Genomic DNA, 22,979 nt, shown 5'->3' with positions numbered 1-22,979 from the left:
CTCAGCCTCTTTTGTAAGAGATCCAGTGGTTTAAAGCCTGTGTGGAAAGTCAATACCACCATTATGCTCTTCATGAAGATCCATTTGCTGTGTAAGATAGCACTCAGCCTTGTACAAGTATGAGATCATAGTCTTTTCCATTCAAGTGTACCATTAAAAGTAATTTGCTACTTCGGTAGCAGTCGTGCTGAAGAAATCTGTATTTGTAAATCTAAAGAAAATACTTGATTCACTTTCAAATACTGCAGTGCAATTCCCATATGAATGGAATAGACTTTCCACTGGCTTTGTAGATACTGTCATGAATATCTGCAATGTCCATTTCCTTTCCTAAAGGTTTTCTCTTTTTTAAAAAGTGCATTTTCAAACAGATAAGAGATGAATTAAAAAAGGACAAAAGATTGTTCTGATTTTGTGCAGCTGTTTGGCAACAACAAGATCAGTTCAGTAACATTGACCTTATTATCTGGACAATGCAGTGGCTATGCTTTTAAATAGTTTTAATTTTATCCATACCAATGAATAACTGTTGTCATATGTAATAGTACTTTAGGCCTATGTGTCCTGCCAAAAAACCCAAAACTGACAAAGATTTAAAAGATTATTTCTATTCAATTAAAGAAAGTGAAATAGCTAAAGATACAACTAGTTAGCTCCATGTTTGTGAAAAAAAGGAAGAGATAATTTAAACAGTTGGCATAAATAAGACCAGCTAAAGGGAATGCAGAAGTCTTAGTCTGGACTTTGAATTGAAGGATGATTTACATCAGATAATTTCCTTGTTCAGCTGACCAGCCTTTGATTCCTTAGCAGTTCTAATAGTGGCCAGATCATGCCTTTGGTCTTTTTGCTAGAATTATTTATGGTCAGATATATGATTTAGACAAGTTTTGAGGTATTGAATGCTTACCTGACAACTGCCTCCAAAAGCTGTCCGTCCTGTAAACCTGTGCCATCTCAGATCATTCAAATGTGTCTGGAGGAACCCACACAAGGATTCAGCTGACCAGAGAGGTTAATGTGTCAGCAGATGCATCAGTGATATACTCCTCGGTCACTACTTAGTCTTATCCTAACACAGGAATTACATTTAGTTTAGTAAATTCCCTTCCCAAGCAGCAGCTCTGAACGTTCTCCTCCAAAGCCAAAAGAGAGAGAAAAAGCAGCTGACACAGCCTGGTCCATTTTTCCAGCCCAATTCTTGAGGTATCTCTGCTCCTCTGAGAGAACCTCCCAGATAAGAGAAGTGCAGCCAGATGCCCTCCTCCCCGGAGCTTGGCCACTTGTTTTGTTTTCTTAAACACCCAGTTGTTAGTTTTTCCTAGCAACTTTTGGGGGAAAAAAATCCCTAAGTAAAAAGGTACAAAAGAAGAGAAACCTAGCCCCCAACAATTATCTAGACGTGATGGAGATTTCTAAAAACTGGAGTTTATATGGTAAATACACCAAATCACTAAGGAATGGAGGAAGTAGTGAGACTAAAGATAAGGGGTATGTGCACAGTTTCTAGATTGATTTACTTCTGTCTGATAATCTTTCACACAGATTGGTCAGTTGTAAAATGATGGCTGAACAGTCACTTTTTGGAAATCAGCAGAACATCCCAATCAGGATGGATGGTTCCATCATTTGTTCCTGTGATACTTGACTGGAAGGATGTTTTTTTAGGTGTTCTTTTGCTGTACAGGAATAAAACACAGGTAGCAATCAGAATTTCTCTAATCCTGCATATTTATGCCTGATTTCTTCCCCATTGCATTTATTGCTCTTCCAAGACTGATTAGCTAGCGATGGTAGGAGTTTTCAGAATACCATTTCTAATTACAATAAGAAGAATGGTGATAGACTGCACTGCTGAGATGAAGCAGGCAGTATGACTGACCTCAGCCATGTCCACTCCTAATTTAGACTGTAGCAGAGACTGGTAGTAGAGCAGACAGTCCACACTAGGTGTGGAGCACATTGAAAACAATGGGATAAGGATATAAATCATCTGGCCAAAGCCATTACTGGCATTCCCTTGCCAGGTGGCCTCTGCTGAGTTTGATGAGGATTCCCATCTGAACTGAGGGGGCTTTACAGAAGCCACCTTGCTTATAAAGGTCCTACAGGTATTCCTCTTCTCCCATTGTGCAACCTCCATATCAGCAAAAAGGGAATATAAAATCCTCACCTTTAGAGGCAGATCTTAATAATTGAATTCTTCTGAAGCCTACTTATTTTATATTCCTTTTCTAAGAGTTCACCTCTCGTCTCTTAGAGGTCTGGGAGTATAATGTGTATAGAATACAGAATAGTTTGGCTTGGAAGGGGCCTTAAAGAAGATCTAATTTCAATGCCCCTGCTGTGGGTAGGGACTCCTCCCTCTCAACCAACTTGCTCAAAGCCCTGTCCATCCTGGCCTTGAACACTCCCAGAGATGGGACATCCACAGCTTCTCTGGGCAGCCTGTGCCAGTGCCTCTCTACCCTAACAGTAATGAATTTCTTCCTTAATTTAAACCTACTGCCTTTCATTTTTAAGCTAGACACCCTTGTGTACCAATACAGTTCCTGAAAAGTTCCCTCTCCATCTTCCCTGTAGGCCCACTTCAGATACTGGAAAGCTCCTGTGAGGTCTTCTCTCCTCCAGGCTGAAAAGCCCCAACTTCCTTAGCCTATCTTTGTAGGGGAGATGCTCTGATGAAATTTGTGTCCTCCTCTGGACTCACTCCAGCAGGTCCCTGTCCTTCTGTGCTGGACCCCAGAGCTGGTGCAGCCCTGCAGGTGGGCTCTGAGCAGGGCAGAGCAGAGGGGCAGAATCCCCTCCCTGCCCTGCTGCCCACGGGGCTTTGGCTGCAGCCCAGGACACGTTTGGCTCTCTGGGCTGTGACCACACACTGCCAGCTCATGTTAGGTTTTTTTTTGTCAACCATCACTCCCAAGTCCTTTTCAACAGGGCTGCTCTCAAACCCTTCTCAACCCAACCTGTAGTATGATATATAAACCTGTCAACCTTACAATGAAAACAAGAAATGAGAGAAAACCCAATTGCTTAAAGACATGATGTTCTTCCATCGAACAATATTCCTCTGGAACTAAGACATACAGGTGTTTTCAAAGATTAACATGGAAATTTCTGTTAAGTTTTGAGAGATTGTCTGGCTTTCTGGTATGTGGGGTATGTCAGCACATATATTATTCCCTCAGCAAAATAATACAGACCTCTTGCCTCTTACAGAGCTGCATACTTCTTGATGGTTTATTCTTTAATTCCTTGACAGTACAGTAGAAACAGGCTTTTTATTGTGACTACATATTGATGTTTTCCAAACAACTGATGAATATACCAATTTGTTAAAAAATTCTAGAAAAAACCAAAATTTTATACCAGCCTTTAAATTTCAAGAATAACATGAGAAGAAAACAGTGTCTGGGGATTTTTTTTGGCTAGTATTCTTTCTTTGTTAATTTCATGATAGGTTTCCAGTTTTTTCGTTCCTTTCTTTCTCAGCATTTGAACTAAGCTTTTTTTGCAGCTCAAGAAACACAGTGCTTATTGTGTTTCTTACATGAAAGAAAATTTAAAAAAAAAATTGTTCTAACTCAGAATGTTTAATTGATGAGGAATGAGGGAGCCAATGAGGGTTAGAGCATTACACTACTGCTGTTTCAGAAGGTCAATCAGGCACTAAGCTAATTACCAGTGACAGTCTCCATTATGTGACTATATTAATCTGAAGGAACTACTCTGTGAACGCCTTCCTCATGGGGAGCAAACGTGCTACCATGTGAGATAAGTGGCTTCTGTGTCTTTCAGTTTTTTTGCTTGCCCTTACTCAGACTCTTAGTTCAGATTTCGCTGTTTAAACTGCACGTGGGAGAGAATGGGTTGAAAGTGGAGCAAATCTATTTTCTTGCTTTGAGAGCAGTTGAAAATAAGGATATTTTCCCTCATTTGTTCTCTATGAAGTCCACTTAAAAGATGTCACCAATGCAAAAAGAAGTGCATTTGGGGCCACGGGGTCAGTGAGCAGTGTCCATGGCAACTAAGAAACTATTCTGCAGAAGAAAATGCAGTAAGGAGTAAGTGTCTTAATCCCCAACTTTAATCCCTTTACTTCCTGTCTTCAGAATAAAATATAAATCAGACACCATGGCGTTCAGCAGTTTTTCATGAAAGGCGTGTTTGCAAGAAGGGATTACGAATGGGTAGCTGTGTTTAAGGAATTTAATTATACAAATTGTTGGAAAACTTTTGAGACTAGGAATGACCAGTTCTTTTGAGTGTGGCCAGGGAGACACAGGGCAACAGGTTCTGAAAGCAGAGCAGCACAGGCTGGGGCTGACTGTCCTGCCCCCACCAGTCTGCTGTGGTGGGATGCACAAGGTATGCCTCTCAAGGAAGATCCATTGTGGAAGGATGTACTTTGCCAGCACTAAATTTAGAGCTTTCTTCACCAGGGAGAGGGAAAAGTTGAAATCCCCCCAGTGGTTTTCATGGTGTTCTGACAGCTGTGGTAGTTTTATAACCAGGAGATTGTTGGTTCATTTCACTTACCAATTAACATTTGTTATTCTGCGTACTGATTCCTTCCTGCATTTGGTTTCTGTCCTAAGCTTATTCTCCTGTGAGCCCTGGCACTGTGACATGTTGAAAAGTGCATAAGAAAGAAAGAATAAGTGCTGTCACCCTCATTGCATTTACACCCATGGCAGAAAAAAAAAATCCAGATTGTCTCAAAATTCTGTAAGCAGCTGTCAGTTCATGCTGATAGCATTTCATGTTCTTCACGTCTCTTTTTGATATCAAACAATATTCTTTTCTCTATTTATTTGTCTTCACTTCCCTGTTAAAGGATATGCATGAACATGGTCTTGACAGGAATTTTTCTTTTGGTGGCCCGGTACAGAGAGTGCATGAGTGGGTTTGTCAGTGCTGAGTGTACACTTGGACTTGGTGATCAGACTGGTATTCCTCAACCTAAATGATTCCATGATTCTGTAATTCTGTGATTCTCATTAGCCTGCCACACCTCAGTCTGGGCATTAAATGCACTGTCCTGTTCATTATGCTCCTTAAGCAACACCAGGGTCTGAGCAAGCAAGATTTCAGATGGATAGGATGCATAGGAGGTTGCAGTTCAGCACCCTGACACCAGCACAAATACCCTTCAAGTCTTTATAATTGTCCTCAACAAGTGTTCCTGTTGCAGGCTGAGACCTCCTCTGTGATTTCACACATTTGGATATGGGTGTGGGCAGCTGCACTGGCACATTCTGATTTTGGAGTCCTCAGTCCTGCTCCTGAAGCTGTCATAAATTGATTTGCCTCACTTGCAGTGCCCACTTGAGGAGGGCCTGCACCTGCCCATTTGTTTCCTCCCTGTGGTGCAGAGCTCTGCCCTTTCTCTGCCACAGCCATTTGTGAGACTGCTCTATAAGCTGAATTATGGCTTTTACAACAACAGAAAGCCCAACCTGACACAGAAATGTCCCACAGTAAATCAGAGGCAGTAGAAGCTTGGAAAGTTAGCAGTGCCAGCCTAGCTAGCACTTCACATCATTGTCTTGCCTGTTGAGGACAGTGGAACAGAAGAGCATTTTACTCAGATAAGAAGAAGAACAGCACAGCCTTGGAGAAGTAGATGAGGGATGCAGTTTAGGCAAACAGAAACCACACAAAATATACCAGAAGTATGCCAGCTCAGCTCTGCTGATGAAGCAGAAGTTATGCAAAACCACAATATTGCACTTACACAAAAGCGGGGGTCGAGCCACATAAAAAGGATGTGGGACATTGAAAACCAGCAAAGAAGACCCCAAAGAACCTATTAGGACTTCTGATAAGGCATGTGACTATGTAAAATAAAGTAATACCTAAACATCTAGTAAGTGGGGATAGCTGAAGAATGTGTGATTGGTGTGCATGATAAACACTCTGTTTACGTGATGCTGAGGACATTCAGCTGCAGAAAGGATCCCTCAAGTGACCAGAGCACAGCACTAAAGAATGACTGCTCTCTAATAGTCATAATTGTGTTAGAAAAACAGACAGCTCACAGACAGTGAATGAAAATGTACAAGGATGTCCTGAGGAATCGTTGCAAAAGCAGAAGTTGTATGCCCTGAAGGCAAATAATTCTGACTTCCTGATAGAGATAGAGTTTTTCAGTTCTAGTCCTAGACTCTCCTCAAGATACTATTTTGAAGAGAGTGTTTTTGTATATGACCTGGTACATGCATCTGTATTTATTTCCAGTGCAAATAAATACAGAATCAAATATTTAAAATGAAGGCCAGTGTTATATAAAGGATGCTGCAGTTAAAGAAAAAAAAATTAAAAATTAAGTCTGAGAACTTCTTTCTGTGTACTAACAATTGTTGATATTATCTACAGATTACCATGGCAATTTTTGGTAATCTGTGATAAGGAAAAAAGGATATTTGTGCAAAATGAAGCACCTGGTGGATAAGTATATGTTTCTTTTACACATTTTTCCTCTCATTAAGTGAAAACTTGCCAAACAGATGTATTTTGAGAAAGGGACAGCTTATAATTCTGCAGTTACAAGTATTTTCTTTGTCAGGCTGCATTTACTTGGAAAAACTGATGTTTAGCAATATCATATAATAGCTGTATCTCCAAATGAGTCTGACTTGAACAAGTAGGTTTTTCCCTGCTTTTTGAGTTCACCAGGTCAGCTATTAGACTGACGTTCACACAAAAATCAGCTACAAGCCTCTTGGAACTGCCTGAATAAAGAGATGAAACAGAAAGGGTCATAGGTATAATTTATATAACATTTCAGATTTGATGCAACATAATGTGGAACAGGAATAGAGGTAATATATGTGTGTGTGTGTATATTCAAACATCTGTATGAGTATTTTCTAGTTGTGTAGAGAAGTAATAACCAATTTTCAACAAAACTGTGCCTCTTTCATTTATTTTAGAAAAAGGCCACTGCACTCACTCAAACTGTATTTCCCTTCTTTACAGTAAGATTCTCGGGGGTTTTTTTTAGTTTGAAGTTTCCTTTCAGATCTGTCCCAGCTGCAATTTTTACCCTTAAAGTGGTCTTCTTGGTGGTCCGTACCATTGTAGTGATGATATAATCCAAAATATTCCTCAAGTTGGAATAATACCAATCAAAAGAAAACTCTGTTTTCTGTATATAATAAAAGCAAATTAATTTTCATGTTATCTATCTTAATGCATCAGTGTTTTCCTCTTGTAGTATTGTTTTAAAATCAGAAATTCTTCTTGACTTGAAATTTGCCAAAATTACCTAATTGTTTAGATTCCAGGTCCTTTTGATTTTTAATGCAAGACACTGAAAAACATTTCTGATATGTTTTCCTGATCTGTGCTAGAACATGAATTTGGAAACCATTCTTAAATTGAACTCAAATGTTCAATCTAGTAAAACTCTGAGAGTAGCAAAAATAACTATTCCTGGCACAGAACCTAACATCACTACTGTGCAGGTAAGCTAGTTTAACTGGATTTTTATTGTTTTTCTGGCCAAGTATTTAATTGAAATAGGATCTAAAAGCAGTGAAAAGTGGCACGTGTGCACACACAGAGAGACGTATCTGAAAGCTGTGGTAGACAATTAGCAGAACATTTTTCTCTAGAGGTCCTGCACAGATGATTCACTGACAAAAAGAGCACAGAGAAATCCCTTCTGTCTGCATTGCTTCTTTGCCCCAAGATGTCTGTATCCCCCAGAGGCAAGAATTAGGACAATTTTTATTGATTCTGTGTCACTGTCTGCTGTCAGAAAGGTTTAGTGCTGTGCGAGAAAGTGCTGGACCTTGAAGCTGATCTTTGTGAGCAAAAGGATGATCTGTATCTAGCAAGAAAAACCATGATATGAGTAAATAGTGTCTTACAGCATTTCTTCACAGTGAACTTAGGATTTTCTGGTGGTAACATCTGTGTACTCTCAATGTCATGATACGAATAGGAGTAAAATAATTTTACTCTTACTGTACAGGTGAATATTAAACTCTGGGGACTCCTTCAGAAAAGCTAGTACAATGTGGCTCTGCATAGGCAGGTCTTAAATTAAAGACAATGAAAATGAATAAAAACTACTGACTTACTTGGTACTTGACATTAGTAAACTTAATACACAGACTGTGAATAGCAGGAGTTCATCACTGTCTTTATACACAAAACAAAAACACACCTACAGAACCATTACAATTAGTGTAAAACAATTCCTGTCAATGAAACATACCAGTATTTAGGGGTTTTTTTTTTTGCTGGTTTTAGACATGGCAGACACACACCTAACCTGCATAAAAATAAATAGACTACAACTGAGGTCTCACTTATATATGTAAATACTTTACTAGTTGCAACAACATGCATGTGTATTGAGCACACATTTATGTAAGCGAGATTTAAAATGTGATGATTTGATGAGGTAACTGGCATGTTTGAATGACTGAAGGAGTCTAGACTTTGCTGAAGAATTAATCCAGTTAATCTGAATACGTACAGGCAGGTTTTGGAGTTATTGAACTCTTTGTGTGGTTTAGGATTTCTCAAGCTATACTATTTCTTTTCTAACAAACTATTCATAAACACACCTATCATATGTTTTTCTTGATAGTGTCTGACTTCTCTTGTACAGGAGCAATGCTGAAGAAAGTAGCCAGGTGGTACAAAAACGTGTAGGTTTCAGATAAAACACACATTGGTGAGAGAAAAATGAAATAAAAAATCTTTTCTAGTAAGGAGACATTTTCTCTGGGATTATGTCATGCATCAAATCAACATGCCTCTGCTTTTGAACTCAAATATAATGCAATTGAAAACTGAGGAATAAGACTCTTACTCCCTTCTAATTATTTCTGCATGTTTCACTTAATTTGGGTAATCACTTACTCATATGCAAAATGTACAAGCGTAGAATTTCTATCCATTGTTCTGAAAAGTGATAAACATTTGCTGATTGTCACAGAAATAAAGCAGTTGTAAACCATGACTGAAAAATTACTTGTTTTGTATATTAGAAAAAACTGCCACATTTTGATAATGGAAGTGTTTCTGTATTTCCAAATACCAAACCTCACAAGTCCTACCAGAAAATTGAGCTATTAAATTTAAAAAACTATTATATGGAACAAATGTCAAATACAGGGGAGTGTTAAGTGAGCAGAGCAATTGGTTGTTAACTTGCACTTTAACATAAATTTAGGTTACATTGCAGCACACAGAAAATGGCTCAGCATAGCAGACTTGTAAGATATTGATTTCACCACTCAGAGAGGTAAATTTATAACCATACAGTTCGTAGATACAGACTGCCAAGTTTTCAGTCCCAGCATGATTTTACTGGTGCTCAGCTGAGAGATCATGAGAGAAGCAAGATGATCCTGGGGAAGTGATGTATTTCAGTCTCAGTGCTGGGAGATTTGTGATTCATATTGAAGTCAAAGGAAATGTCAACTTCCTTTTGCACTTGGATGGGGAGTCTACAGTCCAGGCTGGAAAAGGAATGCACTGTTGTTAAAAGAGAGCAAGAAATGGATGGCAGCAGTTATAGCTGGTCAATTATTATTTCTTCTTTATAGCTTTTTAAACTGAAGATAAAATTCTATGGTTTGTGGATTTTGCTTGGTTTTAAGATCATTTGTCTTTTCATTGTCTGTTCTGTGTTTCTTGACATACTGAAGAAGAATCATAGCCCTGATTTCCCTGCATTTCTCAAAATGCAAGACATGGCTTTCAGTTAAAATTTTGAATTACAAGTTTTCTGTGACAGATGTAAAAATATTTGACTGAGCTAGAGCAGGTTTTTACCCTCAATGTCTTTACAGAAAGAAGAAATGCCTTGATCAACTGTATTTTAACCAGAATTGGTGTTCTTCCCTCTGTTTTGTTCCAAAATTGCCACAGTTTATGCCTCCTTACAGAGAAAAGATCTGGAAAAACACTGGAAGGAGGATGAGCTTTAAATGGTGGAGGAAGGAGGACCAGTAGCCAAAGAAAGCATTGTTACTGCCTCTACTGTCAAGAGAAAACAGTAATGGTGGGAAATGGAGTTTTCTAATTGTGCCTGGTTTGGGAAGCAGCTGTCATTTAATGGCTGGTTCTGCTGAAGGAAATTTACCCATTTCTGGTCCTGTTCCTCAAGCAGTAGGGTAGGGAAGGCTTCTCTAGCCCTTGCTCTCCTCATTCCAGTGGCACCACAGTAATTACTCTTAAAGAGCAAATTACAGGCATAAAGGGACAATAAAGTTATTCCCAGTATCTGTTGTCTGGGGAGAGTTTATATAGAAGTATTTTGGTAGTGGTAGTTTTTTTAGTGGCAATTTGAATTAGCAGTGTATATCTGCTGTTGCACAAGTCAATGGAATACACACTTCCTGCTCAGAATATTTCATCCTATGTACATTAAATACACACTTTGTCATTCTAAAATTACACATTATATACATATATTACATATTGTGATACATATATGTACATGTGTATATTTGTGTGTAAGTTTATTGCCCTCGTGATGGTATTTTTAGCCCCTGTGACTGTAAAGTACTAATCAACAACAGCCAATGCATGAAATAAGAACTATCCTCAGAAATCTGCTCACAGCTGTCTCACAGTGTTTCTTTCTCTATTTTTGGTTTTCTGTTGATGATCCTAGGTTTTCTTCTTTAATAACTTTTATAACCTTCTAAGTTTATGAACTTCTATCAGTTTTGAAAAGCCAGAAAATTTATGCCAGCTCAGATTGACAGCATAGATGTGTTCTAAATATGAAAGGATTTGTGAAGGATTACTGAACCATGCAAATTAGAAAAATCCGTAACATAGGTGGTTGCCTATTTTATTTTACAAGAATTACTTAATTCTTGTAACTAATGTGTAGATACTTAGCTCTCCTTGTTTTTCTCACTGCTTTATCCATGAGTGCCATCTGATATAGAAAATTGATCTGTTTCTTTAAAAAAATATTCAGACAGCTTTACACAGGCAACTTCTGTGATTGTGTACTCTATAGGATAGAATCCTGATTCTTTTATGGAAGTGAGATTTTTTCACATTATATTCAGTTTAGATTCCATAAAAATTTAAATACACATAAAGCTTATTAATAATGTAACTGTAAGGACTTGAATGAGGATATATTTGACATTTAATTTCACAAGCACTGAGTTTCATGAAAAAGCCATGTTACTAGTGGTAGCAGCAAACCTTGCACAATTTTTGGATAATAGCAGAGAATGACGTGCCAAAGTGGAAGAAATATTTGTACTTGTATCAGACTGTATATATAGATAATAAACAAAATAATTTCACAGGGTATTTCTTCTTTTTTCTTCCTTTCTCTCTCTTCCTGCAATTGTAGAATAACAAATGTACCTCACAGAGGTAGTGTACCTTTGGGTTTAATAATGCCTGGCTAAGTTTTCAAGAGAAGGAATCTCCAGCATGCAGAGTGTGTGCACAGGTATCTCAGGCTATGTACTATCTCCAGGTACAGGATCAGGTGCTTATGTTGTGTAAGACCAACTCTCCACTCAGTTGCCATGGTTTTACAGCAGTGCATATTATCAAAAGTAATTTGAGTATTTATCAGCATTTTGTGGCACAAGGGTCATCTTGCAGCAAAAAAAAAAGTGGGTCTTTTTGTGGTTGCATTCAGAATCATTTCCTCTAACTCTTCTTTCTTCATTAGCCCCATCCCTGAGGTGTTCAAGGCGAGGCTGGATGAGGCTCTGAACAGCCTGATCTAGAACAAGGCATCTCTGCCTGTGGCAGAGGTGTTGGAACTTTATTCCTTCAAACTTGATTCCTTCAAGGAACTTGATTCCTTCAAATAAAAACCATTCTGTGATTCATTTCTGAGTACAGTATGTGCAGAAATTTGTCTTCTTGTTCCTTTTCCTCCTCTTAAGAGTTTTTCAGAGGTGTTAGGCTATGTTCTAGTTAACTGTTACCTGCTCACCCCCCACGGCACCAAACAAGAGAGGAGAAGCCTCAGTGGCCTTTGTGAGATTTGCTTTTTGGGGAAGTGCAGCACATCCAAGTGCACTAGGTCAGGGATCTTTCCATCATGCTGCATGGATGACATGGGAGGATATTTTGGAAATCTCAGCCACTGCAATAGCCCACCCGCTTGTAAGCACAGACCTTCATTTTCCAGGATTTTAAAGGAATACACCAGCCAAAGTGATTTTAAGGAACAGGCAACTTTTTTGTTATATATAACATTAACATCAGGCAGCAGATCAGGACAGGCATCAGTCCCAGCAGCCTGCAGCAGCATCTATAACCTGCCCTAAACCTCAGGGTGCAGTTTGGCATTACAGCTGTACCATCCTTGTCAGGGTAATGCAGCAGACTTTCTCCCTTTTCCTTATTTTAGTGTTGGGATTTTTTTAAATTGTAGTTTTTTACTGTATTTTATTGCAACCTCGCCTTGAGACTCTCCACCCAGCTTCATCCAAAGGAAAACTCTTTTTATGAATCGGTTTATTAATTGTTTGTAGAGTAATTTTCTTTTGATCAGGCAGATTAACAGACTTGCTGTTGATGGATCAGGTACCAGGCAAGTGGCCATGCATGCAGCTAGGATGGCAGGCAGGGAGAGAGCACTCACCAGTTCTGGTGTAATGTCAAACAAATGCAGTCTCAGTCTGTTTAAGAATGGGGTCTCAGGACAACTTTAGTCCATATGAAATGGTCCCATTTCTATCCTGACTTGTATTGCCTCTCCTGGCTTCTTGTTCCAGTGTTATGAGCACCTCTGTTCTTCTGGTCCTGTGGTGAGGCAGTTCAGGGCACTAAACCAGCATGAAAACATTTGTGTTCATTACAGTACCCCTCTGCTGATATTAGCAATGGCAGTCAGACATTTGATAAAGCTCCAATACCTGTGACCTAGGCCAGTCCTCTCTTTTGCAGTGTGTGACAGAAGAACACACTGAAGTCCTTCTGTCCAAGATCCCACCTGTACAAGTAGTCCTTGCCCTAAGTACAGTCTTGTTAAGGATCTGGAAGTGTTTTCCTCCTCAGATTCAAAAAGTGCCTGCTAGAATGAAAGGATGATATTAATGAGGATTTAAAAGAGAAGATTTCTGATTGTGCTCCACTTCTTCCTCTAACCTCAGCATTTCTTCATTGTAATTTTTCACTGTCTTAAAGATTTCTGTGATTATTTCCTTTCTTTTGTCCATGTCCATTGTTTGCTATAATTTCTCCTTTTTTATCTCTTGTTTTTCAGTTGAGATCAAGCTCAGAGATTGGCCAGGACATCCTGAATGACTGCCTTGCAATCCAGTCCCTCCAGCCAGCCCTGTCACCACATGATGCTGTAGATAATACCTTAGGACACTCCCCAGGGCCTGCTTGTGATATCTACCCAGGTATGGAATAAGACAGATAAAAAACTGCTCTATAATTCCTCACTTAAAATTAGGGATCATTTTATGGAGTAGAATGTACTCTGAAATCCATATCTATCTCATAAGAAGGATAGGATATGAAAACTAATATTAAAAAGGTAGATTTTGAACATGTTTTATATGTTTTCCAGAGGGTAGCAGAACAAATCATAATATACCCATGAAAAGATCTAATGCAATATAGATGGATATTTTTGCTCTATAGGCATTTGATTTTGCTACCAATTTACTTCTACCGTTCCTTGTAGACATCTTGAATACAATAAGCTTCATTTAAAATCACAGTGTTTTTCCTGTGCCTTATTCATGGATCACATATCAGTTTGTCATTTGATCATTCCAATTAAGGAATTGAAATTCTGCATTATGAGTTCACATATTTTGACTATAAATATACAATAAACATTTACAGTATGAATGTAGCAATCCTATTATATGGTTTCAGTTAAATATCTGAGATTTTACTACTAAAATACCTTTGTCATACCTGCCTACATGTAGTATTTTTGTTAACATTTCAAATACGTTTGAAACAATTGGTGAGTTATGAGTGATAATAAACCTTAAAGCTCAAGAAGGCAATGGACAGGATGTTAACATTTTTTAATACAGTATTTTAGTAGTTGTGAGGGCATCTGTTTCTAACTTTCAGGCAGAATGTGTAACATCTTTTATCACTGCAACTTTTAAGTGAGAACCAGATGTAGAAAGTGAATGAATTGGCTTCACTGATGTTAATCTGTAGTGATGAAAATTACATTAAATAAAGTGGTCACTTGAATAAGTGGTTTTATTTTACTGAGAGGCTTGTAAAGCTATCAATTCTATTTCATGCTTTTTTCAGGCTTCTATGAGTCACACAATAGTTGTTGATGATGTAGGTTTGTATGACAAAAATCAGGACATTTAAAGCTGTGATTGATTTTATTCTAGTTTATTAAGTAGTTGGTATTACTTGTGTGCTGTTAACTTTTAAATGCCTTAGTCTGAGTGTGATATTTGTTTTCGGAAAGAAAAGGGAAATTCCAGATTTTAAAAATTATATTTTGGGCAGAGAAACTCTGGGAACACGTAGTTGGTTATAGTTGCTTATTTTACATTGTACATTGGAGAGGGAGTTGGACAGTGATGAATGCTGAGATTTAAAAAAAAAAAAAAAATCAATGGTTTCACCAAGTGTAACCTGCAAAACTGAGAGATAATAGAGACTCAGCTTTTCCTTTTCATTTCAAATTCCTAGACAGAATGGAAGCAGGGATGGGACAGCGTGTCAGATTTCAGAAATTGAGGATATTCTCACAGGAGATTGCCACAGCACTCTGTTGAGTGCTCCTCCCTAGCTTCCAGACTGTGCTTAAATGTCCAGCTCTGTCTGCTGGGTCAGTCCAAACACAGGCAGTGCCTTGAACAAACTGGGTAAAGCTGTTGCCTCCAGTCAGACCTGCTTTGTTGCTTCAGTTCTTCAATATTTTCCATTTTTTTTACTTCTACTGTACTCTGTGATGGCTTTTTGAGTTTAATGTTCTCTGGAGACCTCAGATTTACAGATGAGCTGAGGATAAATGTGAAAGAGACCATAGGTTTTTCATTTGCTGGGTTTACCACTTTCAACTCAATACAGCACATATCCACTTATTCCTGGCTACAAAATCCTGTGGGGGAGTGTGGATTTTGAAGGGGAAGTGAAAGAGGGGAGTAAATGCAAGTGATGCTTCCAAGTGAAAAAAAAAAAAATCATTTTCCTTCTGTGTAGTAGTAAATCAGTTGTTGTCAAGGACATCATAAATACTCCTTACAGACATAGAAGCTATATTTACTAATTAAAAAAAAGTAACCTTGCAAATGCATGTATGTAACTAACTGAGCTACAGAATGAAACCTTCATCCTGTCCTACTTCTAGTAGAAGCCTCTTACTCTGAGGCTTCTACTCTCAGCCCTACTCCAAATTCATGCTGTAAATAATTAGAGGAGAGGTATTTCAGTGAAAGAAATTGTTTTTAAGAGTGCTGGTTTGATGACAGTAAGTCCAAGGTGCTCTTCAATTTGAGCATTTTTGGTGATTTGAAAATTTCTGTATTTAAATATTTTCCATGCAATTACAGGTTTCTGACTCTGTTGAAAAATAACCTGTTTTTGGCCTTAGATTCTGTGACACTTTAAATGCTACTTCTTGGCTTTCTTTTTCTTAAAGAAACTTTATTCAGAATCATCTTTTTCTCTTGCAACCGCCTAACTTTTTGCTATGCACTGCGAGGATACATCTTGCTACCTTGTGCTGAGAACCTGGTCGTATCCCAGCCCTTCTAGTCCTGATCCTGCAGAGCTTAATTTTAAATGCAAAGGTCACAGTACTGCTAAACTAAGCCATTGTATATTTTTACACAGTTTTATTAGTTTTTGTCATGGTAAAATGCAAGTTATCCTGTTTTTTCAAGGAATAATTCGTCTCTTTTTATTTAGACAATCAGGGCTATCCTTTGCAGTGTCATAGTTTGTTAAATATTCTGTTTTATTCTGCTGTCAGAATATGTGCTTGGTTGTTTTTCAATATTTTCTTCTGTGCTGCATGTAAGATAAAATAAGAGTTTCAGAAGTTCATTCCTTTGTTTTTTTTTTCCTTCTGCACTTGTCTTGATGCTACGCTGAGAGACAGACATGGAAAAAGTAAATCTTGGGGTTGCATGAACAAAGTGGAAAAAAATCCATTTCCCTGTCTCAATAAGAAAATTTCCTCAGCCCTTTCTTTGTGAGTTACTCTGCTGTCTTAAGTGATGTCTTATCTTCCTATGGGATCTGCCTCCTCTGTTCTTTAAGGTTTGGGATGTCTTCTACTGGCAGAGGTCTGTCATCACTTGGGTCCACACACAGATCAGCAAAGAGCAGAGCCTGGCACCAAGTTCAGCCTCCACTCCTCCAGCTTTGACCACCAGTGTCAGCTTCCCCTCATCTCTGACATCAGCTCCGCAGCTTCTGTGCTGGATGTTTTTATTCACAAAGTGCTTTCCTGTCTGTCAGCTTGCACTGTGTGTCATTTCCACCAGCTGAAAGATGTCCAGGGGTGCTCGTTAATGAGGCTACAGCATAATTAGACTGATGAGCCTTTTTTTAACTCTTGGTGAATATCCAGCGTGTCACCAAGGTGGGCTTGTGAGGATTGATAGAGTCTTTCCAAAAACAGGCTCAGGAGTTGAGAGATGGAGGTGAATTTTCACCCTTTTGATATTCTGTAGCAAAATTTGCACCTGTGAATGAGCAAATGATGACCTGTGAAATAATTTTCTTGAAGACTGATCTGTGGTGAGGCTACCTCTACTGCAGCCTTTCTTCTGCTAGGATTGCAGCATCCATGCACATATTTCAGCCTAGAAAGATGTTTTACTGTGACAGTGCCCCCTGGGGAACTGGTTTAAACTCTAGGGTTTTGTCAAGAAACAGAAATCATTAGCTCCAACATATTCACCAGCATAATGTAAATTTTATAGGTAGATTTTTATTCTGTAAACTAGACCTGAACAATACTTTTTTTTTTAAGTGACGACAGAAAAACAGGAGAGGTAATTTTTATCTTTTAGACAGACTATCTAATTCATTCTCTGGGTCCATAAAATATTTAAGAGCATGTATTTGTCTGCCAGTCAACATCAACATAAGCTACCTGACCCAGATGTCAGTAGAAATAGTAAGTTAAGGTTTTTCTGAGATACAAAGATTTAAATTTGTCTGATTTAAACTCTTTTTTTAAAGAAAGGGTTACAAAAAAATAAGGTTACAGGATTTGGGATCAACTAGATCCCTAATTAGACATTCAGACAAGGTCTTATTGCTTTTTTTTAGTCAGGAATGAAACAAGCAGGAAACTTTCTTTATTGAAAAGAATACAAGGGAAAACTCACAGAACATTACTAAGCTGTTAAAGACGGTTTAAAATTTTTATATGTATTTCTGAGAAATCTGGACCAATGATAGCAATATTGCTCTGGAAGAATTTTGTGATTTTTACAGTTGAGGGGAAAATGTAGAAAGCATTTCACATTTCTTGAAACTGTTCTTTCTGTTCACTAGTTCTAAAAATACATATCTTAGGAAGTATTTGACACCTCTTCTACAGTAGAAAAGTATAGAAGATTTGCAGCCTTATTCAGACAAAAAATTCCAAGACAGTGAGCATGGCTGTGATCATTCATGCCTGGTTTTATGGAAATTTGGAAGCAGCAAAGAATGCTTACTTATTTTCATGTGGGTTTTCTTCTTCCCTTTGTGTGGAAAGCGACACTTCAGAAAACCCTTAATTTTCTTAGTTGTTAAGAGCTGGCACTGCAGCTTGACAGGAAGGGATACATGTTGGTGTTTGGTAATTTATCAATATTGTTGTTTGATCAGTTACCAGTGTTGTTTTCTGCCTCATGAGCATTACTTCTCTCTTTTCCTTTCAGCAGCTGTGATCCCCAGCACACAGATAAATCAAAGTGGAGCAGCAGCTGGGGCAGTGTCCTTGTCCCACCCCAGCAGCCACTCCTCCCCAGGACACAACCTCCAGGGCAGTCCTCTGCATCCTCCCCAGATACCTCTTCTGGCTGCTGCAGACTCAGAGAGGTAAGACCTGTGTTTGCAGCTGGAGCCTGAGGCTGGACTGTCTTCAGAGCTGCCAGGACGGGGGGAAATGCAGGTGTTGGTGTACAGAAAGGCACTGGTGGCAGCCCTGGCCTAAAAACTGCTCTGGGTAGAGGTTTATTTTATCAGGAGAAGGAGAGGTGAAATGCACAGTGTTATTCCAGCCTGGGAGGGAGGCTTCCCATCCATCTCCATTTCAGGGACTTCTTCCAATCCCTTCTTGATCCCAACAAAGGGTCCAAGCAAGGAAAGTGACACCAGCTGGCACAGTGAACCTCAGATAAGCCATACCTCACAGAATGGGAGCCCTGAGATCCATGTTTGTGTTTGCTTGAGAAGAGCCACAGTCTGCCAATGCTCTCCCAATACTAAGCACTTCTGAAGGAAGACCTTGCTTTTTTTTTTTTTTTTAATTGCCATTTTATGAAGAACAACAGATAACGAGCAAATTTTTATGTCACTAGTTTTAGAGTTTGATTTATAGTCAGGATTTATATTATTACAGTTTTGTTTTATTGTCAGGATTTATTTTATTACAGTGTATGTTTTATTGTATGCTGCTTAGGTATTGTAAATTCTATGATTTTAGATATTTCAGGGACATAAAAACCAATTGTGTGGATGTGTTTTGATTTTCATCGACATTCTCTAAATTATTTTCAGCAATCTTTCCAATGATTTAGGTAGTGTATGTTACTACAAATGTGAAATACAGTTCATGGAACCAAAAGTCTACCAAATCACAAGTCTGAAGAGGCCTAAGTAAGTGGTTTTTAGTGTAAAAGTCAGGAAGGTAGGATCATCACACAAAATACTAAACTCTTACTATCTGCTCATGGATACTTAAACATTACTTTTTAAATTTCTTTTTCAGTGTTTTAAGTGATAAATTGCTGTATTTCACTAATGTATTTCAAAGTATTTAATTTCCTTGAATGACAGATATGACAGTAATTTGAAGATAGAAAATCCCCAATTATAAACCTGAAAACAACATTCACTAGATTTCAATTGCTGGTAAATGACCATAATTTCTTTGGATGGAAGCAATATTCATTCTGGCCTGTATCAAGAAGATGGAAGAACATGATGTCTTGGGAAATTAACAACAGGTTGAAGTAGAGTTTTCTGTTCAGTGCGTGGCCTGTCTAACATCCATACCCAATGATTGCCAGAGCATGAGGTGACAGGCAGGGACACATTTACGGTTGTAATAGGTGTAAATATCATTATGAAAGACTATGATAGCCCATATCTGAGGGTGTTCTGCTGTAAAACCAAAGCAGAGGTGCCTAGAGTGAGACTTCATTCATTCAATTCATTAAATGCATTTCAGATGTCAAGATAATAGAGTACTCTATGGAATAGTGAACAGCTAACATGGTATACTCCTTTTTAAGTATATACACACTCTAAAAAGGCTTTAACTGATAATTCCCATATGTGGAGCTGCTTTGGATTAAAAAAAAAGTTCCGGTGTCTCCATTTAGATGATGTGATGGATGGCAATTTAAATTCAGAAAAGGAAAAAAGTATCACAGCAGTGTTGGTTTAATTACAATACATACTGTAAAAGCTAAGGGAAATGTTTAAAAGAAGAGCTAAGGCAGAATCTGCATCTTGAATCTAGCACAGCACCTAGGGGCCTCACGAGTAGGCTGTCACCTCACTTCATGGGTGCAGTGAGAATGGTGAGAATGTGAACAAACCTTCAGTAGAGAAAGTGGCAGACAGAGTGTCTTTGAAAGGTGTTCAAAGAATCATCCTGTTTATTTCAACCTCATTGTTGAGGAGGCTGCAGGATTTAGGGGTGCAAGTAGAGGATTTGTTGCCCCTCCTGCCAATAAGGGATGCAGTAGATGGCCTTTGAAGGTTCCTTCCAACCCAGAGTATTCCGTGGTTCTGTGGTGCTGTGCTGTGTGGTTCCTGACACACTCTGCATGCCCAGGGTCATTTTCACAGGCTGACCAGCACGTGCTCCAGCAGAAGGCTGTATTTGTTGGACTGAAGCTGATCCAAACTGGCCTGTCTGGGTTTGGTGATGCTGGGGGCCAAGCCTGTGCCACTTTTTGGGCAGCACACTCAGGTTTTTGAGAGACAGAAGCAGAAGGAAATAAGCATTTTCTCTACATTTCCAGATACCATGGGGTAGAGAAATAATGGGAGGGTTTCTTTTGTGTCTTTCTCTTCTAGGTGGTGTGAGGGAAAGTGTGGACTTGATTATGCCTTATTAATGTGAGAAACTGAGCCAAACATGGAACACATCTTACATTGCATTCATTGTGTGCACAAAACTCTGAGAATGCATAGTGCAAGGCAGTTAGAGTTTGAATCTAAGAAACCACTTCATTTATTAAAGGAGAGAACATAAATAATAAAAGTGCAGATTTACATTTTGTCTGTCCCAGCTCTTTGGTACTAACTTTGAGTGCTCCATTAATTGCAGCTATTCAATGAAGGTATCAAATGTGTACTTGAAAGCATATCTCTAACTTGGAATATGTACTGCACTTTCTCTTCACTCATTTCCTTAGTACCAGAAGGCATGAGCATACAAATAAGCTGAAAGAACAATCTAATTAAAACTCAGATCAAAAATTACGGGTTTATGTGGCATAGTTAATATATGTGGCTTAGTGCCCAAAACTGATAGTGGTAAATGTTTGAAATTAATATTTCTAAATTCTTTCTTCACATAATGAATTATCCAAATTTACATCTTGCTTTTGAGGAAGAACTAGCCTGTTAATCAGTGTGAGACATGAGAAAAATATTTCATGGACTTGATGTTCCAGATGTTCTTGATTTTTTTATCCACATGTGAACCAGAGCTAGCAGTATGTCCCTAAAGCCTGATGCATCCCAGCTTCACAGGAATTTCTAGAGATTGTGTAAGGCTTATGAGAATTTAAGGCCAAAGCATTCAATGTAGCAGTACCATTATGCTATAACAAGTTGTGCAACAGTGATTCTTTTTGCTTATTTGAGTGTGTGGTTATATTCCCTTTATGATTTCACTATAACATAGTAAGTAGCTCCAAGCTAGACTTCCAGGAGTAAAAGCCTCTGCACAGTTCTACCCAAGAATCCAAGACTCCCAACATTCACATGTCACAAAGCCCTTTGTGTGTAGCACACTAAGGGCTGCCTCGAAGAGGATCTTTAGTTAAAAGTGTGGTTTTGAAATAAGTACATTAAATTCTTTCCAGGTGTGGGACACTTCAGAGGATTGCCTGTTAATCACGTTTTCTTTTTAGTGGGCAAATGACAGATATAAATGACAAATGCTTGAGTCAGAGGTGTCAGTAAGGCCATAGTCTCAGAATCCTAGAATAATTTAGGCTAGAAAAGACCCCTAAGACCATCAAGTACAACTGTTAGCTATTAACAGTGCCAAGACCACCACTAAACCAAGTGCCACACATCCACATGTCTCTTAAATACCTTCAGGGGTGGTGACTCCACCACTTGCCTGGGTAGTGTGGTCCAATGCCTGTCCACCCCTTCTGTGAAGAAATTTTTCCTGTTATTCAATCTAAACATTCCCTGGCACAACTCGAGGATGTTTCCTTCTTGTCTTGTGGCTTGTTACTTAGGAGTAAAGACTGAATCCTGCCTGGCTACAACCTCTTTTCAGAGCAAACCTAACAACGTTTGGAATTTTTCTACACTTTTTTTTTTCTCTTCTCCACATTTGCAAGTAACTTAGTTCTCTGATACAATATAGGCACAGAAAACACTGAGAGTTTTTATAAAAAGTTACATAGCATGTCTCCAGGAAGCCTGTATATTGAGGTGCCTGCTCACAGCTTCCTTTCTTAAATTCCACTTTAAATTCTTCTTAAATTGTCCTTTCATCTTCTCACCAAAGAGGATATGAGGTACTGGTCAGAGGGGTTGTTTTTTCTTCCAGCCATCCGTTCTTTCAGCTACATTTTGGTTTTGTTGCCCAAAATATTTCTGTTATGCAAGAAGGTTGCATTCCTTAAAACAAACAAACAAACAAACAAAAACCCACAAAACTTTTAGCAGAGAAATCATTGCAGAAAGAAGTGCATCATAGGTAGGTGAAAAATTGGGCTTTGGTTATTCTGGTCAAATGAATATACTCATAACTTTGGGGAAAATACTTTATTTTTTCAATTTTGTTCTTGGCAAAAGGTGTGCTGTCCTTAAATGTGTTTTTAAAGCATGTTTATTTGATTGTCACTGATAGGTAGGCAGACTAACTTATAGTGCAATAGGCTGTTTCACAATGCTGTGTTAAAACAGAATGTTTCCTTCACTGATAATGGACTGAGGATCTGAAAAGACAATAACACACAGCATAAAGTGTGGAGCCATCCAAAGTGTGAGTTCACAGAAAAATAACAGAGCAGAGAACGAAGACATTATCCTGGATTTTCTGGATTTTCCTAGAAATAAAGATGCATTCCAGAAGGAATGATCATGGATTGTTCTTCATTTTACGTTGTCAGGAAGAGCAGCATTATGCAGGGCACTGTTGGAGACAGCAACCTGTTTCAGGGAGCTTGTAGTTCAGTCCTCTGTCCAGCTGTCTTGGTTTGGAAGGACAGGTATCTGTCAGGGAAAAACTGGAGTTTCCCTTGGAATGGAGAATGTAAAACCCCCTCCCTCCAAATTGTAATAATTTTGCAATTAGGAGCTTTCCAGCAAAAAATGTGGGAATAGGAATAACAGTTATTTACTAGGAATATTAAAAAACACTAATGCAGTCATACAACAAAAAAACAAGCAAACAAGCAAACAAACAAAAGTCCTAGAAAACCCTGATGGAGTCAGGAACACGACCTGACACCCTGTTGGGCAGGGTGTTGGAAGCAGGACAAATAAATCCTCCTGGAGTGACAGATGTGGTTCTGTTGGAGCAGAGGTGATCCTGCAGACAGGTTCAGTGGTGGTGAGATGAGTCCAGTCTCCCTCTGGGAATCCAGTGGAAA

The 22,979-nt window shown here is 38.6% G+C and overlaps 1 protein-coding gene across 5 annotated transcripts in view; it reads left to right on the top strand.

Moving 5' to 3' along the window:
• GLIS3 (GLIS family zinc finger 3) overlaps positions 1–22,979 on the top strand; it is a 162,437-nt gene that overhangs the window by 123,379 nt on the left and 16,079 nt on the right. For 4 of the 5 annotated variants that reach the window (XM_063422199.1, XM_063422203.1, XM_063422202.1 and 1 more), the window contains 2 exons: positions 13,226–13,367; positions 17,841–18,000. In XM_063422199.1, coding sequence (XP_063278269.1) covers positions 13,226–13,367; positions 17,841–18,000 — 302 coding nt within the window. The remainder of the gene's footprint in view (positions 1–13,225; positions 13,368–17,840; positions 18,001–22,979) is intronic. The other variant, XM_063422200.1, reaches the window with a different exon arrangement.

Source organism: Prinia subflava, chromosome Z (assembly GCF_021018805.1).
Source record: "Prinia subflava isolate CZ2003 ecotype Zambia chromosome Z, Cam_Psub_1.2, whole genome shotgun sequence".
Lineage (NCBI taxonomy): Eukaryota > Metazoa > Chordata > Aves > Passeriformes > Cisticolidae > Prinia > Prinia subflava.
Note: the sequence above shows the minus strand (reverse complement) of the source record. Positions and strands in the feature narration are given on the sequence as shown.